The sequence below is a fragment of the Acipenser ruthenus genome, chromosome 20 (genome assembly GCF_902713425.1).
Source record: "Acipenser ruthenus chromosome 20, fAciRut3.2 maternal haplotype, whole genome shotgun sequence".
Taxonomy (NCBI): domain Eukaryota; kingdom Metazoa; phylum Chordata; class Actinopteri; order Acipenseriformes; family Acipenseridae; genus Acipenser; species Acipenser ruthenus.
Window position 1 is genome coordinate 17092283 of NC_081208.1, and position 22629 is coordinate 17114911.

Consider the following 22629-nt stretch of genomic DNA (forward strand, 5'->3'; position numbering starts at 1 on the left):
TTTGTATAACGCATAATAAGATCAAATGATAATTTAACGGTTAACTGTAATGTTAAAAAAACAAAAAAGTAAACGAGATGGGGAGAGTATGTATTCATACCAGCTGTACAACACACTCATTCTTCATGCAAGAGCCACTTTGTGAACTGCAAAGAGCTGTGTTGTGCTGCTGGACATGTATAACGATACATGCAGTATCTCTATTACAGTATGAAAAATCATGTACAGAAAGTATCACGGTGCATCTGTAAGGGATGAAGTCATTCACTTCAAGCATTGGTTTGCAGGGTATCGTTTTGATGCAGTCCTTTGTAGATTCAACTTACAAACCAATACTCTAAATACAATTCAAGCAGCCTTCAGTTCCATTAAACCCTAATTAAAGTATTTCGGAACCTGTGTAATATTCGACTGAAAGACAAGTGGAGTGCCTTTCGCTTTCACTGGGGTCCTAATCATGTTATCCTGCCATTGTAACAGGACAGAGGACAGTTTAGATGAACAAACAGCACAAAGGCTCCCAGAGATGCACAGCACAGGCTGCCGCTAAGTGACCGATGATTGATTTCACTATATTTATATTGTTTCTTGTGTTGTTACTGTTCTATCTTTATTAATGGGATATCTGGTGCTTAAAACATTTCATCTGTTACTGTATCATATTAGGAAGAGAGCAGCAGTACACTTTTTGTATAAAAACAATAAAATAAAAACTAAAAATGAAAACAAGATTTGTATAACTTGACAGCATTAAGCAAAAATAAACATCAAAAAAGTTACCAATGGTGTCTTGTCTTTATTTTACTGTACATTCAAAGTCAAGCTTGTGCCTCCCTCTGCTGTGTAGCCGTGGAGCAGAGAAAGATACCATATTTTGCACGACCTACATCAGAAGCAATACAATAAAGTCAGCTTCGTGTTTCAGCTGGAGCTGTTTTATTTGCAGTAAACCAACAACACCAAAAATAAAAACACAGTAAATCAGTCAAAGTTTGTCTCACGCAAAACAATTTACTCATTCGAGGCTCCTTAACTTAAAAGCGACATTGTAAGACCACATGGGATTGTGTCAATAGAGTGTACACCATAGGACAGATTCACCTGCCATAGCACTGTCAATAGGATGTACACCATGGGACTGATTCACCTGCCATAGCCCTGTCCATAGGGTGTAGGGTCACTATCTTATATATATATATATATATATATATATATATAATATAAAATGCACAGAATACATAATGCCACAGATGTAATTTGCATAACAAAGTTTTTAAGGAGTGTATATTTACACAAAGAAAGTATGTGCAAGATATGGCAGGTGTCCACTGCTCTTCATGCGTCAAATCGGACTAATAAAACATTTGGAAATTGTAACGGGACTAACGAAGTTCAACAAACACTTAAAAAAAAAAGTAAAACTCCAGAAATTAACTGTCAATTTGATCAGCCTGCACACACCCTGATGAGCCACCGCTGGATTTCATTAGAGCATTTAACAGCACTGCAGCAGAACCCCTCTGCATTGAAGCAAACCATTTGACCCTTCCATTTATGAAACATTACAAATAGCTGACGAAAAGTAGTTTCAAACATATCTATTTTTTCATTGAAAATGTTTTAAATTGATTTATGTGTGGAAAAATGGCATCCTCATATGAAGTCCAGTAGACAATGGTTTTGGCCCCAGTGCCTTTGTCAGTGTAAAATACAATGACCACGGCGTCCAGTCGAAAAGCTGGTCGTCTCGACTTGGACACACTTCAAAACGGATTTGAAAGATTGCAGTGAAAACTACAAACAATACGAGAACATTTTATTTCGATGAAGTCTTGAAAGAGTAAGCACCTTCAAGTGACATTTTTTTATTTCTTATTTTTTTCTTTTTTAAATGGTCCCTGTGTGCTACACAAACCAATTATTCAATTGTCTGGATCAAGCCCTCCACAGGTGAGGGTCAATGCTGTTGATCGGGCTAATTTACCATTCCCAGTGAGGAAACAGCTGCTTGGGTTCGTGTGGATCGCTGTTCTCCACAGAGTCTAACAAAAGCAGCTTTCATCACAAACCCAAAAGGCTGTTTCTTCACACGTTTCACTCTGAATGGGAAATCAGCCTGAGAACCACCAATGACACTGCCAGGATTGCTGTGGAGGGATCAATGTGAATAAATCAGTGTGTGCCGCTCAAGCCCTTACCTGTTCACGCTGTTGGTATTCATTGTGAGCAGCTCTCAGGGAAAGCTCAGATATTAGATGCCTGTGCGGCTTTGACTGAGTTCAGGAGCTGCTCTTTTAGTTTCCTACCACAGACATTTGTAATGTAGGCTAGATCAGCCATAGCGTTCACATTAGCAAACATGAGCACCATCTAGTGTATTGCCGAGCAAAAGTAGGAGACCTGATCTAGATCACTAGATGGCGCTGGCTCTCACTTCTAAACAGACACTTTGGCCGATCTAGCCGATGCTACATAAGTCTATAGCAGACAGCTGGAACTGAAGAGCAGCTTCTGAACTCAGTCAAAGCAAAAAAAAAAAAAAAAACACACAGTATAAGTAACTGTAATAAGAACCACACACAATGATGTCAAACATCATAAAAAAGGCAATTCAAGAAAATGTGATTTGAAGAGACTTTCTCAGAATGTCTCATTGATTTTGTTTGCGTTTAGAAATACTGAAAGAAACTAAAATTCCATGACAAATGTTCTAACTAGAAGTCTCCCAATATCTTCATTGAAACTGTCACTGAATTTACAGAGACATAGAGAAAGCCTTCTCGTCAAAGAGTTTCTCATTGAAGTTACACTGAAGACATTGAGAAAGCCTTCTCGTCAAAGAGTTTCTCACTGAAGTTACACTGAAGACATTGAGAAAGCCTTCTCGTCAAAGCGTTTCTCATTGAAGTTACGCTAAAGACATTGAGAAAGCCTTCTCGTCAAAGCGTTTCTCACTGGTTACACTGAAGACACTGAGAAAGCCTTCTCGTGAAAGCGTTTCTTTTTGAATTTCAGTTTCTTTAGTATTTCTATTCCAGCTCTGTTCCTGGAGGACAGATCACACGGTCTTCAGCTTCTTGAATTTCTTGAACTTGTTCTTTCCCATCCTGCCGTTGCTCTTCTTCTTCTCAAACCTCTTCTTCTTCATCGCTCCACTCTTTGCTTTTTTCTCCTTCGTGTCTCGGATTCCTTCCCCCTTAGCTTTGGTGACCTTGGTAACCTTTGCTCCCTGACCTCTGGCTGCAGTGGTGGGGGCGGGTTTGGAATCGGTCTGTTTGGGTTTTTTTGAGTTCTTTGTGTTTTTGTCATTTGTGGCCTCCACTTCACCCTCCTGAGGATCCTTCTCTCCTTCTGAACAGAATAAAAAAACAGAGTGATTAAGAAAATATAGCGAATTAGGGGAATTGATTTCACAGCTCCACACAGACAGAAAGAGCTCCACAATCCTGCTTAGTTTGACACTACAATAGAATTCCTTCTTGGTGTCCATTAGATAACCACATTCTTCCAGAGTTTAGTTTCAATAAAGCTTACTGTCAGGCAGATAAGCAGACACAATGCCCCACAGTAATACAGTCCTGTTTGACATTAACACAGTCGCCAAGAAGGACTTACACTGTAGTTTACTATATTGTAAGAGTTAAGTTTCATTAAAGCTGCAGACAGACAGACAGATAGAGAGCGCTCCACCCTACACTAGTGTCTGTGTTAGTTCACTACGTCCTGCCAGAATCGAGTAAACCTTCCCCCCTCCCTGTGTCTCTCACCCTTGACGGGTTTGGGAACGGCGTTGGAAAACTTCTTGAATTTGGCCACAAAGAAGCCGTCCATGTTGTGAGTGTGAGGATAGAACCTGCGAGTCAGCTTGAGAGAGGGGTGGAAACGACGCTCCTTAAACCTGAGAGGGGGGAGAGAGAGAGAGAGATAGGGGGGAGGAAGAGAGAGAGAGAGAGAGAGAGAGAGAAAGAGAGAGAGAGAGAGAGAGATAGGGGGAGGGAGAGAGAAAGAGAGATAGAGAGATAGAGGGAGGGAGGGAGGGTAGAGAGAGATAGAGGGAGGGAGGGAGGGAGGGTAGAGAGAGATAGAGGGATTGAGGGAGGGTAGAAAGAGAGGGAGGGAGAGAGGGTAGAGAGAGAGGGGGAGGAGGGTAGAGAGCAGAGGGGAGGGTAGAGAGATGGAGAGAGAGGGTAGAGAGCAGAGGGGAGAGAGAGAGAGAGAGAGAGAGAGAGAGAGAGAGAAAGAAAGAGAAAGAGAGAGAGGGTAGAGAGCAGAGGGGAGAGAGAGAGAGAGAAAGAGAGAGGGTAGAGAGCAGAGGGGAGAGACAGAGAGAGAGAGAGAGAGAGAGAGAGAGAGAGAGAGAGAGAGAGATATTAGATTATCTATATATACACAGGTTATGGAATAAATAACTGAAATTAAATGAAAAAGGGGGTGAAATATAATATTGTTGAATACTGCAACTCCACAGGCTACAGACAGCCTCTGAAACAATAATATTCATATCTCTCCCCATTGAGGACCGCTTCATTGAACCTGTCCCAGAGACAGCCCTGCGACACACACAGAGAAAAAACAGAAACAAATAAACAGGGGGGGGGGGGGGGGGGGGGGGGGGAATCTCACCTGGTGAAACCCTGCTTCCCGAAATCCAGCCCAGTTTGGACCAGCTTCACATTGCGTTTCTTCAGAGCATAATCCACGACCCACTCGTTCTCCTCCACCTGCAGGACAAGCAGCGGGAGACGAGGTTCAGAGGGCAGGACAACAGTGAGGCTCTGCCCAGCACACAGCAGATAATGCTAGCGCACTAGAATACAACTTTCTATAGACACCATGTTGTGTAGCTGCTGTAGTTCTGTACAGGGTTTTATATTATTGTTATACAGTGCGGTCCCGCCAGCATTGCCCTGTGTACAGTACAGCACAGCGAGGCTCTGCCCAAGTATCCCGTATAGCTGTGTGTGATTAGCGAGGTGTGCATGTTGTACAGTAATTGAAGTGTGCTCTCACCATGACAGAGCAGGTACAGTACACCATGTAGCCCCCCGTCTCCGAGGAAGCGTCCAGGGAGTCGATGGCAGAGAGGATCAGCTCCTTCTGTAAGTGAGCACAGCGGAGGATATCCTTCTCATCCTGAGGAGCACGAAACACAAACATCATCATCATCTTCATAACCTCTTATTAGAAAAACAATCACTGGCCCTACTTTAAAAAAAAATGCTAACCATCTTTAAAACCCATTCTCTTACCTCGGATTAGCACTAGCTGCAGTACCACTGGTCCCATTATAATATTTATTTACCTTGCTGGTTTTGACGGCCGGGTCCTTTGAAATGACTCCTGTTCCACTGCAAGGAGCATCCAAAAGAATTCGATCGAAACCTCCCATCACCTGAACAGAACCAGAACATCGCAGTTTAACACCAGCACTTAACCACGCCACACACTCTCCCATCCTTTTACTGCAAAGCCTTCATCACCAGGGATGGAAATAAGACTCCTATTGCACAGCAGCATCACCCATTCCAGGTTTTACTACCAGCTTGATTAGCCCCAGTGTGTCTAGGTAACAAGCTCAGGTGTGTCTTATTCACCTCCTAGTAAAAGCATCAAATTGCTATGCAGTGGGAGTCTTATTGTTATCCTGGGAGTTGTGAACCCCAGGACTGGGTGCAGCAGCAGGGCTAGTGTGAGTTTCTAGCCCTGCTCTGGCTGAAGGCTGCTCTGTACCTTGGGGAACTCTCTCCCGTCGTAGTTGCACACCACACTGTTCGTGATCCCCAATCGGTGCAGGTTTCCCACCACACTCTTCAGCCGGTCTGCGTTGGCATCGTTAGCAAGGATCACCCCGGTGTTCTTCATCAGCTGGGCTGAGAGGGGGAGGGAAGGATGGAGATAGGGGGGAGAGAGAGAGAGAGAGATGGGGGAAGGAGGAGGTAGAGCAGAACAACATCACTATCAAAATGGGTGTCACACCTCCATGGGAAAAGCATGGGGGGAAAAACTGCAAAAATACTCTGGTAAACATTTTACAAGGGGTGACGACAGACAGCTGTTAAGGAAACTGGGGCCACTGCGGTTCAGGCACTGAGCTGGTTTTGTGTCTCTGTTCATGAGAACCCAGAGCCACATGGCGGCGCAGGGTGACGGTGACTCACCCATGTAGCTGGTCTTGCCCCCGGGAGCGGCGCTCATGTCCAGCACCTTCTCGTTCTCCTGCGGCGCGAGGGCCATGACGGGGAGGAGGCTGGAGGCGCCCTGCAGCATGTAGTGACCAGCCAGGTACTCCGGGGTCGCACCTGCAACAGACAGCAGGGGGAGACAGTGAGCATCAACCAGGCTGCAGGAAACTCAGCCCTGCTTTCTGTGAACGTGTGCTGCACGGGGAGGGGTGTCTGGGTAAGGATTCATCGTGGATATCCTATTGTAAGTCAAGTCCCCATTGGAGCGTATGAGCATCAGCTCATACGTTCACTGTCAGAGTATAGATCTCAATTTCACTTATAATGTCACCGAGACTGTAGATCTCACACTCAGTGTCAATGACAAAGCATTCAAAACGGTTAAAACACAACAGGTTTAAGACCAAAAGCACAGCAGAGCTCATTGCAGTTCACTGAATGGTTTCTGAATGAAGAATAAGTGTGTTATAGTTGGTATGAATACATACTCTGCATTTAGTTTATGTCTTAACAAAATGGTCAATTTTTAAATGATCATTTGATGTTATTATGAAGCATACAAGTAGCAAATCTAAAGTAGCCAAACCACAGGTATCGGGATGCATATTGCAATATGTACTGTGATAGGACTATCGCTGCACCCCTATTCAATACATGCAAAAATATTTTCTATTTTGTTTGTTCACAGAGATAAAGAAAGAAAAAAAGAAAGAAAGGAAGAAAGAAAACAAATCGAATGTTGAATGGGGTGCTGTGCTATACCAGCTGCTTATTGACCACTGTGACCTCGAGTGGGTGAAGATCACCTTGGATCTCACTCAGCACCCAGCACTAAACAATACTTAGTTATAATTTAACTGTATATCATACACAGTATAACTCATTGTAATCTGATGCCAGTGTAGCGGGCAGTGTTGTGTGATGCACTGTTGTTACGGATTCTGCCCCGATGGTGAGATGAGGTTAAAGCTCTAGAACCACCAATGCAGACGAGAATCTCTCTTGCACAGCGGTTAAGATGCTCTCTTGCGGTTCCCCCCCAGCCTCCACTCTGTCACAGCTGGATTACATCAGTCTCATGCTCTAAGACCTGAATGTTTTGAACACATGATGCTGGAACCACAGACTCACCGACGGGCACAGAGGAATCGAAGATCACCAGCCCAACCTTGGACCACTTCCCCAGGGGGTCCAGATTCACCCCGCGGTTAATGAGCGCCTGGGTGGGGGGGGAGAGGAGTAAAAATACATTCACACGCAGCCAGGACCAAACCAAACCCAACCGAACTGGACAGACAAGCGATTTTATACATACTAATTTTTTTTTTTTAAAAAGGAACAAACATTTCAAGACACTGCAATTAAAACATTTCTTTTAGCATTTCTAAATTCAGCATTAGGGAGTGCTTAACTTTTTCTTTTAAAGACTGCTGCTCCCAAACACATGCTGGTAAACTCTTGTGTATGCTGTGTGAAATAAATTGCCCTATTGCAAGGATGGAAACAAGACTCCCATTGCATAGCTGTTTGATCCACTCATCTGAGCTTATTTGCTCTACACTGTGGCTAATCAAGCTTGTAGTACAACTTGGAATGGATGAAACTGCTATGCAATAGGAGTCTTATTTCAACACCCTGAATAGTTATAGATGAGTGGTTTGTTCAGAAATACTGACAGTAATCTGTACTGCACTAAAAATGCTTGTTCTCTTCCAATGTATATATTTCATCCAAATACACAAGGTAGCTGTAACTTTTTCTTTTTTTTAATATCACTTAAAAAAGTTCTAATTAACATTCTCTCCATTTTTCTAATATTTGTTCTCTTCCCTGTTTAATCCCCTATCCCATGTTCTCTCTCTCACTTCTATTGCCACTACAAAGTGAAGATTTAGAAATGACCACAAGGGGGTGTGCAGTTGTGATTTCTGTGATCTCTGCAATTTTCTAAATGCAATACAATCAAAAAAAAAAATCTCTTTCCAGGGACAGAAAAAAGACTCCTGTTGCAGAGCAGCTTCACCCTTTCCAGGTTTTAATATGCTCGATTAGCCCCAGCGTGTACAGGTAACAAGCTCAGGTGTGTCACATTAAACTCATAGTAAAAACCGGAATGGATCAGGCTGCTATGCAATGGGAGTCTTATTTCCATCCCTGCATACTATCTCTCTATAAAATATACAATTCCAGCAGATAAAACCCCAGTGGCTCACTGCTGCTCCTTTAAAAGTTAATTATACAGACAGTTGATATAAGTAGTTTTTCACTGAACAATCACTGTCTCGAGCTTGGTTCGTGCAGCATGACTTCACCTCGATGCATCCATGTGGCCGCACACAGAACACTGCCTATAGGTTAGACGCACAGACAACAGCAGCGATAGGCAGACTGTTCCCTACCTGAGCCAAGTCCCGCCTCCTTGTCTTCAGGGTATTGGTTCGAATCGTCACGGGTCGCTGCACCTCATTGGCCTCCAGGAAATCCACCAGCTAATGGGTGAGAAGGGGGGCAGTTAGGGGCATGAACATTTGCATGTTTATCCATTTCAAAATCATGAATCTGCTCTGCTTTATATATTAATGCATGTCTGAGGCTCACAAAGTCACAGCATGCAATAAATCGATTTATGGATTACTTGATACTGACAGTAATGTATAGTAAAGATATCCTTAAAGAAACGGAGGACAATCAATGCCAGATGTTTCGACTAGAAGTCTTTCTGAGCGTCACATAAAAGGCATCCAGGCGAAACGTTTGTCATTGAATTCTCTGCTAACATTCGTAAATTGAGCGTTTGACAACACTTAACAGATTGCATAACAGTTTTATGCATTCCTGGTTTTACTATGAGTTTAGTAAGACAAGCCTGAGCTTGTTCTCTCTAGTGGGGCTAATGAAGCTCACAGTACACCCTGGAATGGGTGAAAGTGCTCTGCAGTAGGAGTCTTGTTTGGTTCCATGGCTGGTGCTCTGGGGCACCTCACCTCCGACACTGTGAAGAGCTCCATGAGCTTGTCGATGAGGAAGGTGTTGTAGCTGTAGTACATGGCCAGGTCGTGCTTCAGCAGCCTCAGATAGTCCTCCCTCTCTCTCCCCTCCTCCCTCTTCTTGCTGAAGTCCCCAAGCACCTCCACGTTGTCTTTGATTCGCTGATGCACCACTTGCAGGTCGGGGGGCTGGACGCGTGCGGAGCAGGGGGGCGGGGTCAAGGAAAAGCAATAACAAACCGGAAGTGTTGCACTCGCCACATATCGTACAATCACACTTAATGCTTTGCGTGGCTGGAGAGAAGACTCTGATTGCGTAGCAATTTCACCCATTTCAGGTTTTACTACAAGCTTCATTAGGCCCAGTGTAAAAACCAGGAATGGATCAAACTGCTGTGCAATGGGAGATCGGTGTCAATGCATGTTTGTATGTGATGTTTATAAACCTTCTTTACTGTACAGCTGGATGATCACTGGAATAGTAACTTTGAAGTCTTGTAACTGGATTCCTAATATTGTTACACTCTCTTCCATCCTCAAACTCCTTTCTAAAATAGTGCCGCTGCGTACTTTGAACAAAGGTGGCATTTTGTACAGAATCGCACAGGACCTGAAAGGTTACAACTATCTGTTTAACATCAGGGATGGGAATAAGACTACGAGTGTAATCAGACACACCTGAGCTTGTTACCTCTACACTGTGGCTGATCAAGCTCATAGTAAAACTAGGAATGAGTGAAGCTGCTGTGCAATAGGAGTCTCATACAAGTTTCAGGTTAGTGTCATCTCAATGTACAGGGAAGGGAATAAGTGGCTATGGGTGCATGAGCGCTGCCAACTAGGGAGGCCTGCGTTACACGCTTCACTTTACTGGCACTGCCACTGACAGTGCAGGACTCAAAGGATATTCTCCTTCTCAATCTCCTGTCCGCTGGGCAGGGTGAACTTCTCAAGCTCCTCGATGTTGAGTTGAAGATCGCCTTCCTCTCCCTCCTTCTCCTCCTCGCTCTCTCCTTCCCTCTCTCCTCTCTCTTTCTCCAGCTGCGCTCGTTTCTTCTGTCGCTTCGCAGCTCGCTCGATAGGTAAAAGCTGTTTAAAGAAATTATGATAAAATGAAATTAACAGTGTTGGAGATTAAAGTCTACAAAAAAATCAAAATGCAAGTACAATTAAAAGTACTCGAGTGACAGAGAACACACACCAGTATTACAGGGATGGAAACCAGACTTGATTAGCCACAGTGTATAGGTAACAAGCTCAGGTGTGTCTTAAACTCATAGTAAAATCCAGAATGGCTCAAAAGGCTATGAAATGGGAGCCTTATACCCACCCGTTATCATCATTATTACAATTATAATAGTACCTCAGAATCCTCGTCTCCCTCCTCTTCCTCCTCAGAAGAATCATCCTCTCCTCCACTCCACAGCTCTCCTCCACCTATCTTCTCACTTTCACCTTCCCCCTCTTCAGCTCCGTAATCATCCACCATTTCCTCCTCTGAAGACTCTCCCTCTTCATTCTTCCACTCCCCATTTCCCTCCCCCTCTCCCTCAGAGTCGCTTTCCTCCTCCTCCTCCTCCTTGAGTGCTCTCTTGCGCTTGGCCGGTCTCAGCCATTCTGCGTTGTTGTCGCTGAATCCTTTCTTGGGCACCACTGAGAAAAACAAAATACCGACATTTAAAGGAGGTTTTATAGAGCTGATGAAATACAGGTGTGTCCGTGTTGACTGGGGCCATCCACAAAACTAAGTTCTAAGCCAGGGGTGAATTGTTTAATTGAACCAGTTAAGCCTCCAGCCGGACCCAAAGTAGTTCATTATATAATTGTATCTGTTAGAAACCGCTGGGGTAATCAAGTTGGTAGTAAAACCTGGAATGGGTGAAACTGCTATGCAATAGGAGTATTATTTCCATCCCTGCTTAGCTAAAGGTAATATTAGTCTAATCTGGGTCTGTGAAATCAACATTTAGAATTGAAGTGTACTTAGGTGTGCCAGGCATGGTTGGTAAGCACATTGGGTACAATTGGGTACAATGTACCATGGTAGACTTCTTTAAGGACATCCATATTAAAAATAACAAGCAGAAATGGAAATAAGACTCCCATTACATAGCAGTTTAATCCATTTCTGGTTTTACTATGTCTGTAATAAGAAACACCTGAGCTTGTTACCTATACACACTGTGGCTAATTAAGCTCATAGTAAAACCAAGAATGGGTGAAACTGCTATGCAATGGGAGTCTTCTTTCCATCCCTGTTTTCCAATTGAAATCCCCTTTGTTCTCTCCTATAAAGATGGTCTTTTCAAAGCCAGTAAATGGAGTACCTTTGTCCTGGTTTGCGGCGGGGGTTTTGCTCGCTGGCAAGTCTTTGCGTTTCTTCTCCATTTCGTTTTTCTTCTGTAAAACCCGTTTCCCTGCCCTGCAACACAATCCAAATCAACCTACTGTACACTACAGAGCACAGTGATGCCAGCAGGGCTACAGGAATCACACTGCTTCCCCTGTGCTGTCCCATGTTACACCACAATGTATTTTACAGCATAATCCTGATTGTTAAAGAATTTCATCTATTGCAAAAGTGCAGAGCTGGCCTTAACTCTTTTCTGCTATAAGGTATGACTTTGCTGACAGACTAAATGAGGAGAAGTATTTAGTTTTGGTGTATTTTAGTTAAAAAATTAATAAGAAATAAAAACATGGGTATATACAAATTAGTATACCAGATTAGTGTGATTTCTAACCCTAACATGCAGAGCAGGAAACTAAACATTCACACAAGAGAAGCATCTGAAATATCACAGCTATTTGCTGATTTCGATTTCTGAAACATTGAGGGAAACTCAAGCTCACCTTTTTCGCCCTCGACTGGAAAGTCTTTTCGGTCCTTCGTCATCTATAAAAATAAACACACAAAAAGAAATGTAAACGTGTCTGAATGCAGACACAGTCCCAGAATCCTGTTCAGTCTGATGCTACAATATAATCCCCCCTTCTTGGTGTCTGTGTTAGTTTACTACATTCTGAAAAGAGTTTAGTTTCATTAAAGCTGCAGACAGACAGAGCAAGAGACAGTATCCCATGTGCTCAGTTTGACACAATGGTATTATTAAATGTTTCTATAGTTTACTTGCTAAAGACATTTGCACAATCTAATAAGCGTATCAGAATCTGAGGCTGTGTGGAGGCAGTCTGTCTCACTTCTCCATGTGTATTCCTGACAGCTCCAATTCTGTACTGCCACTACAAACAAGTTTGAGCCATTCCTTGTTTTACTGTTGAGTTTTTTTGCATACTCTCATTTTCACTTCACAAATATTTTTGCTCAGTTTCTTTGAAGTATTTAGTGAATTAATTGTTTTGACTAGTTCCATATTGGATGTAATGTTATTTATTGAAAATCATTAAAGATTAAAAAAAAAAAAAAACACTGTGGATCCAGTGCAATATCAACCTGGAAAGACAAAGAAGCACTAGTACACTGACACCCTGGTGAAGACCCCAGCAGAGGCTACTTCCTCTGCTTAGTTTCTCAAGTGAAATGAGTCTGTGCTCACCGTCCTGCAGGAATTTGGGGATCTCCGTCTCTGCCCCTTTCTGTTTCCTCGATTTGCGCCCCGGGCCACGCTTCACCTTGTTCATGGGGTCCAACTTCCTGCCCATCTCTGACACTGCTTCCTGTCACCCAGCTAGCCAATCGACAAACACCTGAGGGGATGATTTTTAAAAATTACAAAAATTCAAGACAAACTCCCATTTATATGGGTGCATTTCCTGAACATATCTTTAAACTTGAAATGCCTTCTAACTAGTCACTAATAACAAGACAACAAAGGGATGGAAACAAGACTCCTATTGCATAGCAGTTTCAACCATTCCAGGTTTTACTTCCAGCTTGATTAGCCCCAGTGTACAGGTAACAAGCTCAGCTGTGTCTTATTAAACTTATAGTAAAACCAGGAACGGATCAAACCGCTATGCAAATAGGAGTCTTATTTCCAGCAATTGATTCCCCACAGCATACAGAAGAGCTTAACAGCTTACCATGTGTCCGGGAGCAGCAGTCTTTAAAAAGTCTTCTAAAAGTTTCACAGCTGGTTTCACAGACCTGATTAGCACTAATCTTGCACTACCTTACAGAAGGTAATATTACGTAATCCAAGATGAGACCTAACTAGGGTCTGTGAAACCAGCACTTAGAATGTTTGTAACCAATAATAACCACCCCACCCACTGAAGCAATGAACCAATCAATCAACTGTCTCCAGCTCTGAATCAAATCAACCACTGAAGAGGTTGCAGGTGAGTGGACAAGGCAGCTTCAAATGCCACTGCCCTACTGTTAAATATGTTACCTTGACTTATGATCAAATATTCTTATTACAGTTATTTGAGTTTTTAAAGTGCTAAGCTTGTGTTTTGGTGCTTTGACTAGGAGTTCAGTTCTTGTTTCCTGCCTTTTAGACTTAGTCCAGTCAGTCATCTTTATATTAGCAAGCACCATCGCCATCTAGTGCACAGCTAGTATATTGCCAGCAAAACAGAACTGGAGGATCACCAGATGGTGCTGGCTCTTATGCCTCTAACGACACTGGCTGATCTAGCCTGTGTTAGGTGTGTACTTTATACCTGGTTCATGTAATAGAGACACAGTTTTCACGTGTATTAGTAATCCATAAACAAATTTGCAAGCAAATTATGAGAAAAAGGAGATAAATCTGCACGCCGAATAACTCAGTCCCCTTAAAGGGTCTGGTTTAGTACGCTGCAATCAGCACTACTTTAGATCATGGTGGTCATTGGTTAATCACCTTTTGTTACGCAGCAATTGGGATTAGCAGCAGTACTAACTTTAGTCTAAGCAAGTGGATCACACTCACTCACTCAAGCCTCTTGTGCGACACATCAAGTGGACTAAATCTGGTTCACAGCAATTTCTCTAAATTCAGATACAGGTTAGTTTGACACTGATCTCCCTAACTTCACGTGTGTTTGAGATGACATCGTGCAAACAGTTTGTACATGCTAGGACATGTCTAGATCATTTCCGAGCGTCTACCACTTACATAAGTGTACAGCAGCAGTGTGGAGTAGTGGTTAAGGCTCTGGACTCTTGACCGGAGGGTCGTGGATTCAATCCCAGGTGGGGGACACTGCTGCTGTACCCTTGAGCAAGGTACTTTACCTAGATTGCTCCAGTAAAAACCCAACTGTATAAATGGGTAATTGTATGAAAAAAAATGTAATTGTATGTAAAAAATAATGTGATATCTTGTAACAATTGTAAGTCGCCCTGGATAAGGCCGTCTGCTAAGAAATAAATGAAAAAAAAAGACCGCCTCAGAGTGATCGAGGGAGGCCTTAACAATACCGGGTCTATAATATAATATAGACTATATGGAAGATTTTCTAACCGTTTACTCTCTACATGCAGTTCCGCCAAATCTCTAAAGCCGATACAATATTATTATTATTATTATTATTATTATTATTATTACAGAAGTATTGTTGCAATGATCTTATATTGTTGTGTTTTCTCTGTACTTTGTAGTCATTTGCAGATTTATTTATTTTTTAAAATTCAATAAGAAGAATTAAATCAGAAAAAGGTCTGTTGTAATAAATACATCCAATTACTTAAATATGGTTAAAACAAAAATGAACACGACTGAAAATACACATGCAAGAACGTGTATGGTATATTTTAACACAAATACTGCTTTTGAGACATTGAATTGACCTATTTATTTACCCATCTAAACGCTATACTGAAACAGTTACAATAAAACACATTTAAAAGGTTCGTTTTAATATTACACGAACTTAGTAAGATCCAACAAACAATCCGGCTCGTAGTGCGTATGCACAACTTAAATATCCAACACAGGCACTATCCCGTCCACTACGGTAACGTTCACCCTTTTCAACAAAAGTTATAAAATTATAAAGACGGTTCTTACTGGATAATTCGGATCGTTTCCTTGGATTTTGACGAGCTCAACACCTACCGCTCACTCTACGTCCAGCTAAACTCTGTAGATACCCACACGTGCACCACCACGCAGCACTGGAATACGGCAATTAACACTGCCGCAAAGATTCGCTTCGAAAGCAGGAAGAGGAATAGAGCGGATGCAGATGACGTTAGGGTGGTACGTCACTTTTTTTTAATAAGGGGCCATTTTGCAGAAAACCCACACACGCATCAAACTAGTTGTATTAATTCCTATACACTAAGGCAGACTGCAATGTTAGATGGTTTTGGTTATGGTCCAGTGCGGGTTACACGATTGACTAATGGTATTTAACCTTAATTCATTACCTTAAAAAGTACAAACACGTCAGCTAATACCTCAAATACGAAAAGGCACTGTTGTCTTTTTTTTTTAACTGTTCCTCTGCTCACTTTATCACAATGAATTAATGTTTTGGAAAACATCAATCCCTAAACATTAAATATCCACCGAATATTAATATATGAAGTAAGCATCTCGTTATACTGCAACAATAATGATGTATCCATTTCCTAAAACAAAGCGATGTCTGCAGGAAAACGCAACAAGATGGCAGCACGGGCTGAGAAATCAATTCAACAAAAATCCCCTCTCGTGCTCCACCTCTCTTCTCGGGCTGTATGCAAATGAGGCTCATTTGGAATATCGCAATTGTTAACTCTCGTGAGACTGTATGATTGGTTACTTGAGTTCTGTATGTTTAGCCAATCCGAAGGATGCCAGAACGTATAAAAGAGCTCAGAGGGTGCGTTTTTATTTATTGTTTGGTTTACAGTTAGAAACTAGAAAAGAAAACGAAATGACAGGAAGAGGAAAGACCGGCGGAAAGGCAAGAGCCAAGGCGAAATCTCGTTCGTCCAGAGCAGGACTGCAGTTCCCAGTCGGTCGTGTTCATAGGCTGCTGCGGAAAGGAAACTATGCTCAGCGTGTGGGCGCTGGAGCTCCGGTCTATCTGGCTGCGGTGCTCGAGTACCTGACTGCTGAAATCCTAGAGCTGGCCGGGAACGCTGCCCGGGACAACAAGAAAACCAGAATCATCCCGCGTCACCTGCAGCTCGCTGTCCGCAACGACGAGGAGCTCAACAAGCTGATGGGAGGCGTCACCATCGCTCAGGGCGGAGTGCTGCCTAACATTCAAGCCGTTCTGCTGCCCAAGAAAACCGAGAAACCGACCAAGAGCAAATAAAGCATCAAAACGACCCGTGTACTTCAACAACAAAGGCTCTTTTAAGAGCCACCCACCTTTTCAATAAAAGAGTAAATTACATTCTAGTAACACTTGGAGTAGTAAGTGTAGATCTAATTACATCTGACGACTTAATATTAAATACGGTATACACTGCTTGTATCCACCTAAACTTTTCAATTTGTCTTTAGCAGGAAGACATGTTCAGTGTTCACTTTGCTCCTGATAAAAGTTACGTCTTGGGGAATATCAAAACCTGAAACACTTTTCAAGGGCTACGTTTCACTCGCTGTCCGCAACGACGAGGAGCTCAAAATGGAGGCGCCACCATCGCGCAGGGCGGGGTGCTGCTGCTCGAGAAAACCGAGAAGCCAGCTAAGAAATAAACGAAGCCTCGTTTTGGCTTTAAACAGCTAAACCCAAAGGCTCTTTTCAGAGTTAAAAGCAGGGGTTACACAAAACAAACACAAAATCAAATTTATTTATTCTGTGCACCCAGTTATTTCGCGCACACACAATTAAAAATAAATTGAGAAGCCGTTTATGTACACGATATAGTTTATCATTGAACTGCCTATACCGCCATTAACTTTTATACGGAAATATAAATGTTTTGATAAAAATCAAAATTCAAAGTACACTAAATAAATAGATAACATATATATAGAGAGCAAACGTGGTTTATAGTTCAAACAAAAAGCTATCTTTATAACTAATAGTACAAAAAATCTGACAACGAATGACTTGGTCAGACCGTTAGAGGAAAATAAAAAAAAAACCCCGCTAGTTTTAAATAGTCCAATCATTTTTGAGGATTCATAATTTGACCAATTAGCAAAAGAATGACGCCCCTCTATTTATTATCCAATCAGTACAATGCAGCAGGGGTTTATAAACCACTGAATCAGACATACTAATCATTCTAAAGTGCAGAAGAAAATGGCAAGAACTAAGCAAACTGCTCGCAAATCCACTGGCGGAAAGGCGCCCAGGAAGCAACTCGCAACCAAGGCTGCCCGCAAAAGCGCTCCTGCCACTGGCGGTGTGAAGAAGCCTCATCGTTACAGGCCCGGTACTGTGGCTCTGAGAGAGATCCGCCGCTATCAGAAATCTACCGAGTTGCTGATCCGCAAGTTACCTTTCCAGCGTCTTGTCAGGGAAATCGCCCAGGATTTCAAGACTGATCTACGCTTCCAGAGCTCCGCTGTTATGGCGCTGCAGGAGGCGAGCGAGGCTTACTTGGTTGGGCTCTTCGAAGATACCAACCTGTGTGCTATTCACGCCAAGAGGGTTACTATCATGCCCAAAGACATCCAGCTGGCCCGCCGCATCCGTGGAGAACGCGCTTAACCTGTAAACAAGCTAAAACAAACGAAACCCAAAGGCTCTTTTAAGAGCCACCACATTTTTCAAAAAGAGTAAATTCTTAATTTGAAAATAAGGCGTATTTTGTACAACCACGTTTAATTTCTAGATTATACAATTAGATTTATTAACATAGCCTGCATTTACAATCACTTTTTTTGTTTCTGCTTAAAAACGAAGCGACAAGACGCCACAGATTAATCAAGAAAATAGCTAACTACTTTCATACAGTTTAACTGTATTCAATTACAGTGCATGCTGATGCTACACTCAGATTTATAATAAACACGGCTATTAAAAAAATAAAATAAAAGCAGGTTTTATTAAGTGCCGGTAAATATGCAATAAATGTGTGTAAGTATCTATATTTTAATTGGAAATAAATAAGGTGTTTTTAAGGCTGACAAGCAGATCTGAAATCTTGAAAAGCAGTCCTGTTTTGTGATGACTATTTTCAGTGAAGCCTACTTTTAAACAAACTGAAGGCTACTGAACTCCATGGAATAAATAACAGGTTTCAAAAATAAGGTTTTAAACTACATTCAAAATCGTTAAAACAAAAATATATTTTTAAACAGTGACTGGTTTTGGGAAGCAAAGTCCCCACGAGACTCAACACTCCAGTAATAACGTTTTTCAGATTTAAAACAGGCAGCTCTCTCGAGCTATTCTTGGCGGGAGGGTGTGCACGCGACACTGTCCTCATCCACAAGAGTTGTGTCTGCTTTAAAGAATTATACAATTGACCGACTAATGCCGATTGCTAAAAGCGAAATGACACTGAACGTGATCATTATGGAAACAGTGAATGGGCAAAATCAGCCAGCATCTGGGTTCCTTGTATGAATGTGAATTAGAAGACTCAGCTCCACAATCACGACGTTTCGTTAATAGCATCAACCACACACAATATATCGATTTTTAGCCCAATAGACGTTGATACAAAATCAAATGGCAGAAATATATAACGAAGTGGTGGTTTTGACAATAAACATAAAAACTACAATAGGACACGTTATAAACTCTACTTGCCAGTACATTGTGTTAAGTATTTTTCATTAGTTATTAATTGACACTGTGCTGTTTAATTGCAGTCCGATGTTTACCGGTATTATGCCTTATATTAGCAGTGGAAATTCAAAAGTCTTAATCGATTGATCAGAAAATAAAACAATAACACCAACATTATTTCATTTAAGAATGCTCCTAATGCAAAAATAAATAAATGCTGTAAAACCATGCTGAATTACTATGAGAAAGGCAACGTGTGCTAAGTGTGTTAAAAACACCTAACACAAAGTCGTGTAATTATCAGTTTTACACCTCCCACATTTGAAATATGGTCTGAACAGTTGTGGAGAGCTTATACATGTATACCTAAATGTATTGTTACTTTAAATAGACATTTAATTGTATTTCAAAAACATATACCGAAGTACAATGTTAATCGCTGTTTCACTGCTGCCTCCTGTAGTTTTGGTAGTTTAATCAAAAGTGTTGAACTGTGGGGTTGTTTCTATGACAGTATGAGACATTTTGTTTGATATTAGGTCTTATTAGCATATATTGATACATTTTTCAAAATGTATTGTACATTTTCATGCAGGGAGAAAACACAAGTACAACGTTTTATTTTACAGAAAGCATTCAGTACTCTGAGTCTTCTCGGTTCTCATTGCATGCATAAAAGCGCCCTCTACCGTTTGATTTCTAACAAACTCAAAACTTAGTCAACCAAACCAGTAGAGTAGTTCGAGTGCTGAAATGGAGGAAAAAGTTGCAACAACTGTTGCTTCTCATGTAAAGAGAAAAGCGGAAGGTCCCAAAATCAATAAATCGGGCCCTACCGTGTCGCAGATGATTATCAAAGCTGTGTCTGATTCCAAGGAGCGCAGCGGGCTCTCTCTGACCGCGATGAAGAAGTCTTTGGCGGCGAGTGGCTACGATGTTGAGAGGAACAACTCCCGCGTCAACCGTGCTGTCAGGACCCTGGTGAACAAGGAGACTTTGCTCCAAACTAAAGGGACCGGCGCCTCGGGGTCTTTCAGGGTCAATAAAAAGCAGGCAAAGCCAAAGAAAAATCAGTCAAAAAGAAAGAGGTTCCCAAACATAGAAAGGCTCCTTCGAAAAAAGGGCGGCACCCAAGAAGTCTCCAAAGAACGCCAAGCGACCGGCGGCTCGGAAAACTACCAGGAGCCCCAAAAAAGCGAGAAAAACAACGGCTAAGAAAGCGCACAGGAGCTCCAAAAAGCGAGAAAAACAACGGCTAAGAAAGCGCCCAGGAGCCCGAAAAGAGGTCAGGATAAACGGAGATCACTACCAAAGAAGAAACCGTCTTACAGAAGATGGTAAACGGTTGTGAAGTGAACCCGTAGCATTAAAACCCAAAGGCTCTTTTAAGCACCACCACATTTTTCTAAAAAGAGCAAATTCTTAGTAACTAGATTATAAGATCATTAGATCGTGAGTATAACCTTTATTTACACCTACTATATATGTTTTCTAAATGTTTATAATTTTTGTTATACTTACCAAGACAGTAGCCAGCTTTGAGTCACAGGCCTCGGTTAAAATCATAATAATTATTTATTTAGGCTCTTTTACTCGTTGTTTTGCCGCAAAATGCATTTCATACATCGTGAGCATACATTAAAACTCCCGCTAATGTCTATACTCTCTTCTCTTCAAAATATTATACTGTCATTGAAGACTATTCAGCGACTCCATACGACTCAGTTCATACCACCATAGTCGTTAGTTAAACGTGTTCGAATGGCTTCGAATCAACTAAGGTGAGGCAAAATAATAATGTTGATTAGAAAGAAGTATATACATCATCATAATAATAAGAAATACTACATTCCCTGGATAGACCGCTGTTTAGCAAACCCAGCTTTTTTTAATATTACAATTCTAAACCGCGAGTGGAAACAGCTTGGAAACTGTAGTTTAGCGACCCAGTTTATGCACATTTTAACAATTCTAACTATAGTTTAGAGCTGGGCTTCCCAACCTTAAGTAGACCTTTTTTAATTGTTCTCAAATCCTAAAGAGTTGCAGAGTTCAAGTTATTTATAAAATGTTATAGCTATTACTTAAAATATGCAAATGTGTAAACAAGTAAAAAAAGGTCTAGCTACTTAATGTGTTCACTTGGGGTCTAGTTAAGTAACTGAGAGTTCAGTAGGAATGCAAACCAGCAGACATTTTGTAGGGGTTTGTGGCCTTGCCCTCATAGATACTATACATACATATGCCTTACAATACATCGGGCTTTCTGCGGTGTCCCGAGACCCATTGGGCATCGTGAATAGGACATCAATGCAGTTGAAATTGCGTGTAAAATGGTCGTTTTGTGTTGAGTCAAGCTGTGCAGCTCATTGTGACTTTATTTATACGGAGCCTCTGTACAGCCCCCGCTTTTCTCTTTTCGTGAGTGACAGGTAGTGTATATTGACAGTTGCTTGCATGGACAAGTGCTTCTGTGATTGTTAAGGCATTGTATTTTTTTAAAAAAATTTGGTTTCGAATTAAAAAAAAAAAAAAAAAGTGCCACAAGACTGTACGCATTAATCAATAAATTAATGATAGGCAACAGAGAGCGGTTTGTTATTTTCTTGATTAATCTGTTGCGTCTTGTCGCTTCGTTTTTAAACAGAAACGAAAAAAAGTGATTGCAAGTTATGTTAACAAACTAATTTTATAACCTAGAAATTAAACGCGGTTGTACAAAATACGCCTTTTTTTCAAATTAAGAATTTCCTCTTTTTGAAAAATGTGGTGGCTCTTAAAAGAGCCTTTGGGTTTCGTTTGTTTTAGCTTGTTTACAGGTTAAGCGCGTTCTCCACGGATGCGGCGGGCCAGCTGGATGTCTTTGGGCATGATAGTAACCCTCTTGGCGTGAATAGCACACAGGTTGGTATCTTCGAAGAGCCCGACCAAGTAAGCCTCACTCGCCTCCTGCAGCGCCATAACAGCGGAGCTCTGGAAGCGCAGATCAGTCTTAAAATCCTGGGCGATTTCCCTAACAAGACGCTGGAAAGGTAACTTGCGGATCAGCAACTCGGTAGATTTCTGATAGCGGCGGATCTCTCTCAGAGCCACAGTACCGGGCCTGTAACGATGAGGCTTCTTCACACCGCCAGTGGCAGGAGCGCTTTTGCGGGCAGCCTTGGTTGCGAGTTGCTTCCTGGGCGCCTTTCCGCCAGTGGATTTGCGAGCAGTTTGCTTAGTTCTTGCCATTTTCTTCTGCACTTAGAATGATTAGTATGTCTGATTCAGTGGTTTATAAACCCCTGCTGCATTGTACTGATTGGATAATAAATAGAGGGGCGTCATTCTTTTGCTAATTGGTCGAATTATGAACTAGCGGTTTTTTTTTTTCCAAACTGTCTGACCAAGTCTCATATATATATATATATATATATATATATATATATATATATATATATATATATATATATATATATATATATATAATGTTATCTATTTATTTAGTGTACATTGAATTTAGATTTTTATCAAAACATTTATATTTCCGTATAACAGTACATGGCGGTATAGGCAGTTCAACGATAAACTATATCGTGTACATAAACGGCTTCTCAATTTATTTTTAATTGTGTGTGCGCGAAATAACGGTGCACAGAATAAATAAATAATTTGATTTTGTGTTTGTTTTGTGTAACCCCTGCTTTTAACTCTGAAAAGAGCCTTTGGGTTAAGCTGTTTAAAGCCAAAACGAGGCTTCGTTTATTTCTTAGCTGACTTCTCGGTTTTCTCGAGCAGCAGCACCCCGCCCTGCGCGATGGTGGCGCCTCCATTTTGAGCTCCTCGTCGTTGCGGACAGCGAGTGAAACGTAGCCCTTGAAAAGTGTTTCAGGTTTTGATATTCC

The 22629-nt window shown here is 41.7% G+C and overlaps 5 protein-coding genes across 6 annotated transcripts; 3 read left to right on the forward strand and 2 right to left on the reverse strand.

Moving 5' to 3' along the window:
• Positions 1–772: 772 nt before the first annotated feature.
• nop2 (NOP2 nucleolar protein homolog (yeast)) lies at positions 773–15469 on the reverse strand. Of its 2 annotated transcripts, none has more exons than XM_058994035.1 (16): positions 15178–15469; positions 12727–12877; positions 12023–12065; positions 11497–11591; positions 10533–10822; positions 10078–10258; positions 9167–9366; positions 8582–8671; positions 7314–7401; positions 6159–6299; positions 5731–5870; positions 5303–5392; positions 5011–5133; positions 4624–4721; positions 3768–3898; positions 773–3351 (listed from the first exon to the last, which is right to left on the reverse strand). In XM_058994035.1, the coding sequence occupies exons 2-16, from the start codon at positions 12830–12832 to the stop codon at positions 3059–3061; spliced, it is 2109 nt and encodes a 702-aa protein (XP_058850018.1). In that variant the 5' UTR covers positions 12833–12877; positions 15178–15469; the 3' UTR covers positions 773–3058. The 2 variants fall into 2 exon arrangements, with proteins under 2 accessions (XP_058850018.1, XP_058850017.1); XM_058994034.1 differs by having other exon boundaries at positions 15130–15469.
• Positions 15470–15930: 461 nt separating this feature from the next.
• Positions 15931–16424, forward strand: LOC117425276 (histone H2A-like). Its single transcript, XM_034042102.3, has one exon. It carries the CDS (start codon positions 15983–15985, stop codon positions 16367–16369), a length of 387 nt encoding a protein of 128 aa, XP_033897993.1. The 5' UTR covers positions 15931–15982; the 3' UTR covers positions 16370–16424.
• An 849-nt stretch (positions 16425–17273) lies between these two features.
• On the forward strand, positions 17274–17772 carry LOC117425257 (histone H3). The gene has a single exon (XM_034904584.2). The coding sequence runs from the start codon at positions 17309–17311 to the stop codon at positions 17717–17719; it is 411 nt and encodes a 136-aa protein (XP_034760475.1). The 5' UTR covers positions 17274–17308; the 3' UTR covers positions 17720–17772.
• Positions 17773–19244: 1472 nt separating this feature from the next.
• LOC117963685 (histone H1-like) lies at positions 19245–19970 on the forward strand. Its single transcript, XM_058994047.1, has one exon. It carries the CDS (start codon positions 19499–19501, stop codon positions 19958–19960), a length of 462 nt encoding a protein of 153 aa, XP_058850030.1. The 5' UTR covers positions 19245–19498; the 3' UTR covers positions 19961–19970.
• A 1542-nt stretch (positions 19971–21512) lies between these two features.
• On the reverse strand, positions 21513–22006 carry LOC117425287 (histone H3). Its single transcript, XM_034042115.3, has one exon. The coding sequence runs from the start codon at positions 21974–21976 to the stop codon at positions 21566–21568; it is 411 nt and encodes a 136-aa protein (XP_033898006.1). The 5' UTR covers positions 21977–22006; the 3' UTR covers positions 21513–21565.
• Between the last annotated feature and the right edge of the window lie 623 nt (positions 22007–22629).

What these genes read in the sequence shown, in the direction of transcription:
- nop2 (XM_058994035.1), bottom strand. Translation starts at nt 12,832, where the DNA reads ATGGGCAGGAAGTTGGACCCCATGAACAAGGTGAAGCGTGGCCCGGGG. An exon ending in CCCCAAATTCCTGCAGGACG is followed by an intron (nt 12,066 to 12,726) that starts GTGAGCACAGAC and finishes TTATTTTTATAG; the next exon opens with ATGACGAAGGACCGAAAAGA. An exon ending in AGGGAGACGAGGATTCTGAG is followed by an intron (nt 10,259 to 10,532) that starts GTACTATTATAA and finishes TTCTTTAAACAG; the next exon opens with CTTTTACCTATCGAGCGAGC.
- LOC117425276 (XM_034042102.3), top strand. Translation starts at nt 15,983, where the DNA reads ATGACAGGAAGAGGAAAGACCGGCGGAAAGGCAAGAGCCAAGGCGAAA.
- LOC117425257 (XM_034904584.2), top strand. Translation starts at nt 17,309, where the DNA reads ATGGCAAGAACTAAGCAAACTGCTCGCAAATCCACTGGCGGAAAGGCG.
- LOC117963685 (XM_058994047.1), top strand. Translation starts at nt 19,499, where the DNA reads ATGGAGGAAAAAGTTGCAACAACTGTTGCTTCTCATGTAAAGAGAAAA.
- LOC117425287 (XM_034042115.3), bottom strand. Translation starts at nt 21,976, where the DNA reads ATGGCAAGAACTAAGCAAACTGCTCGCAAATCCACTGGCGGAAAGGCG.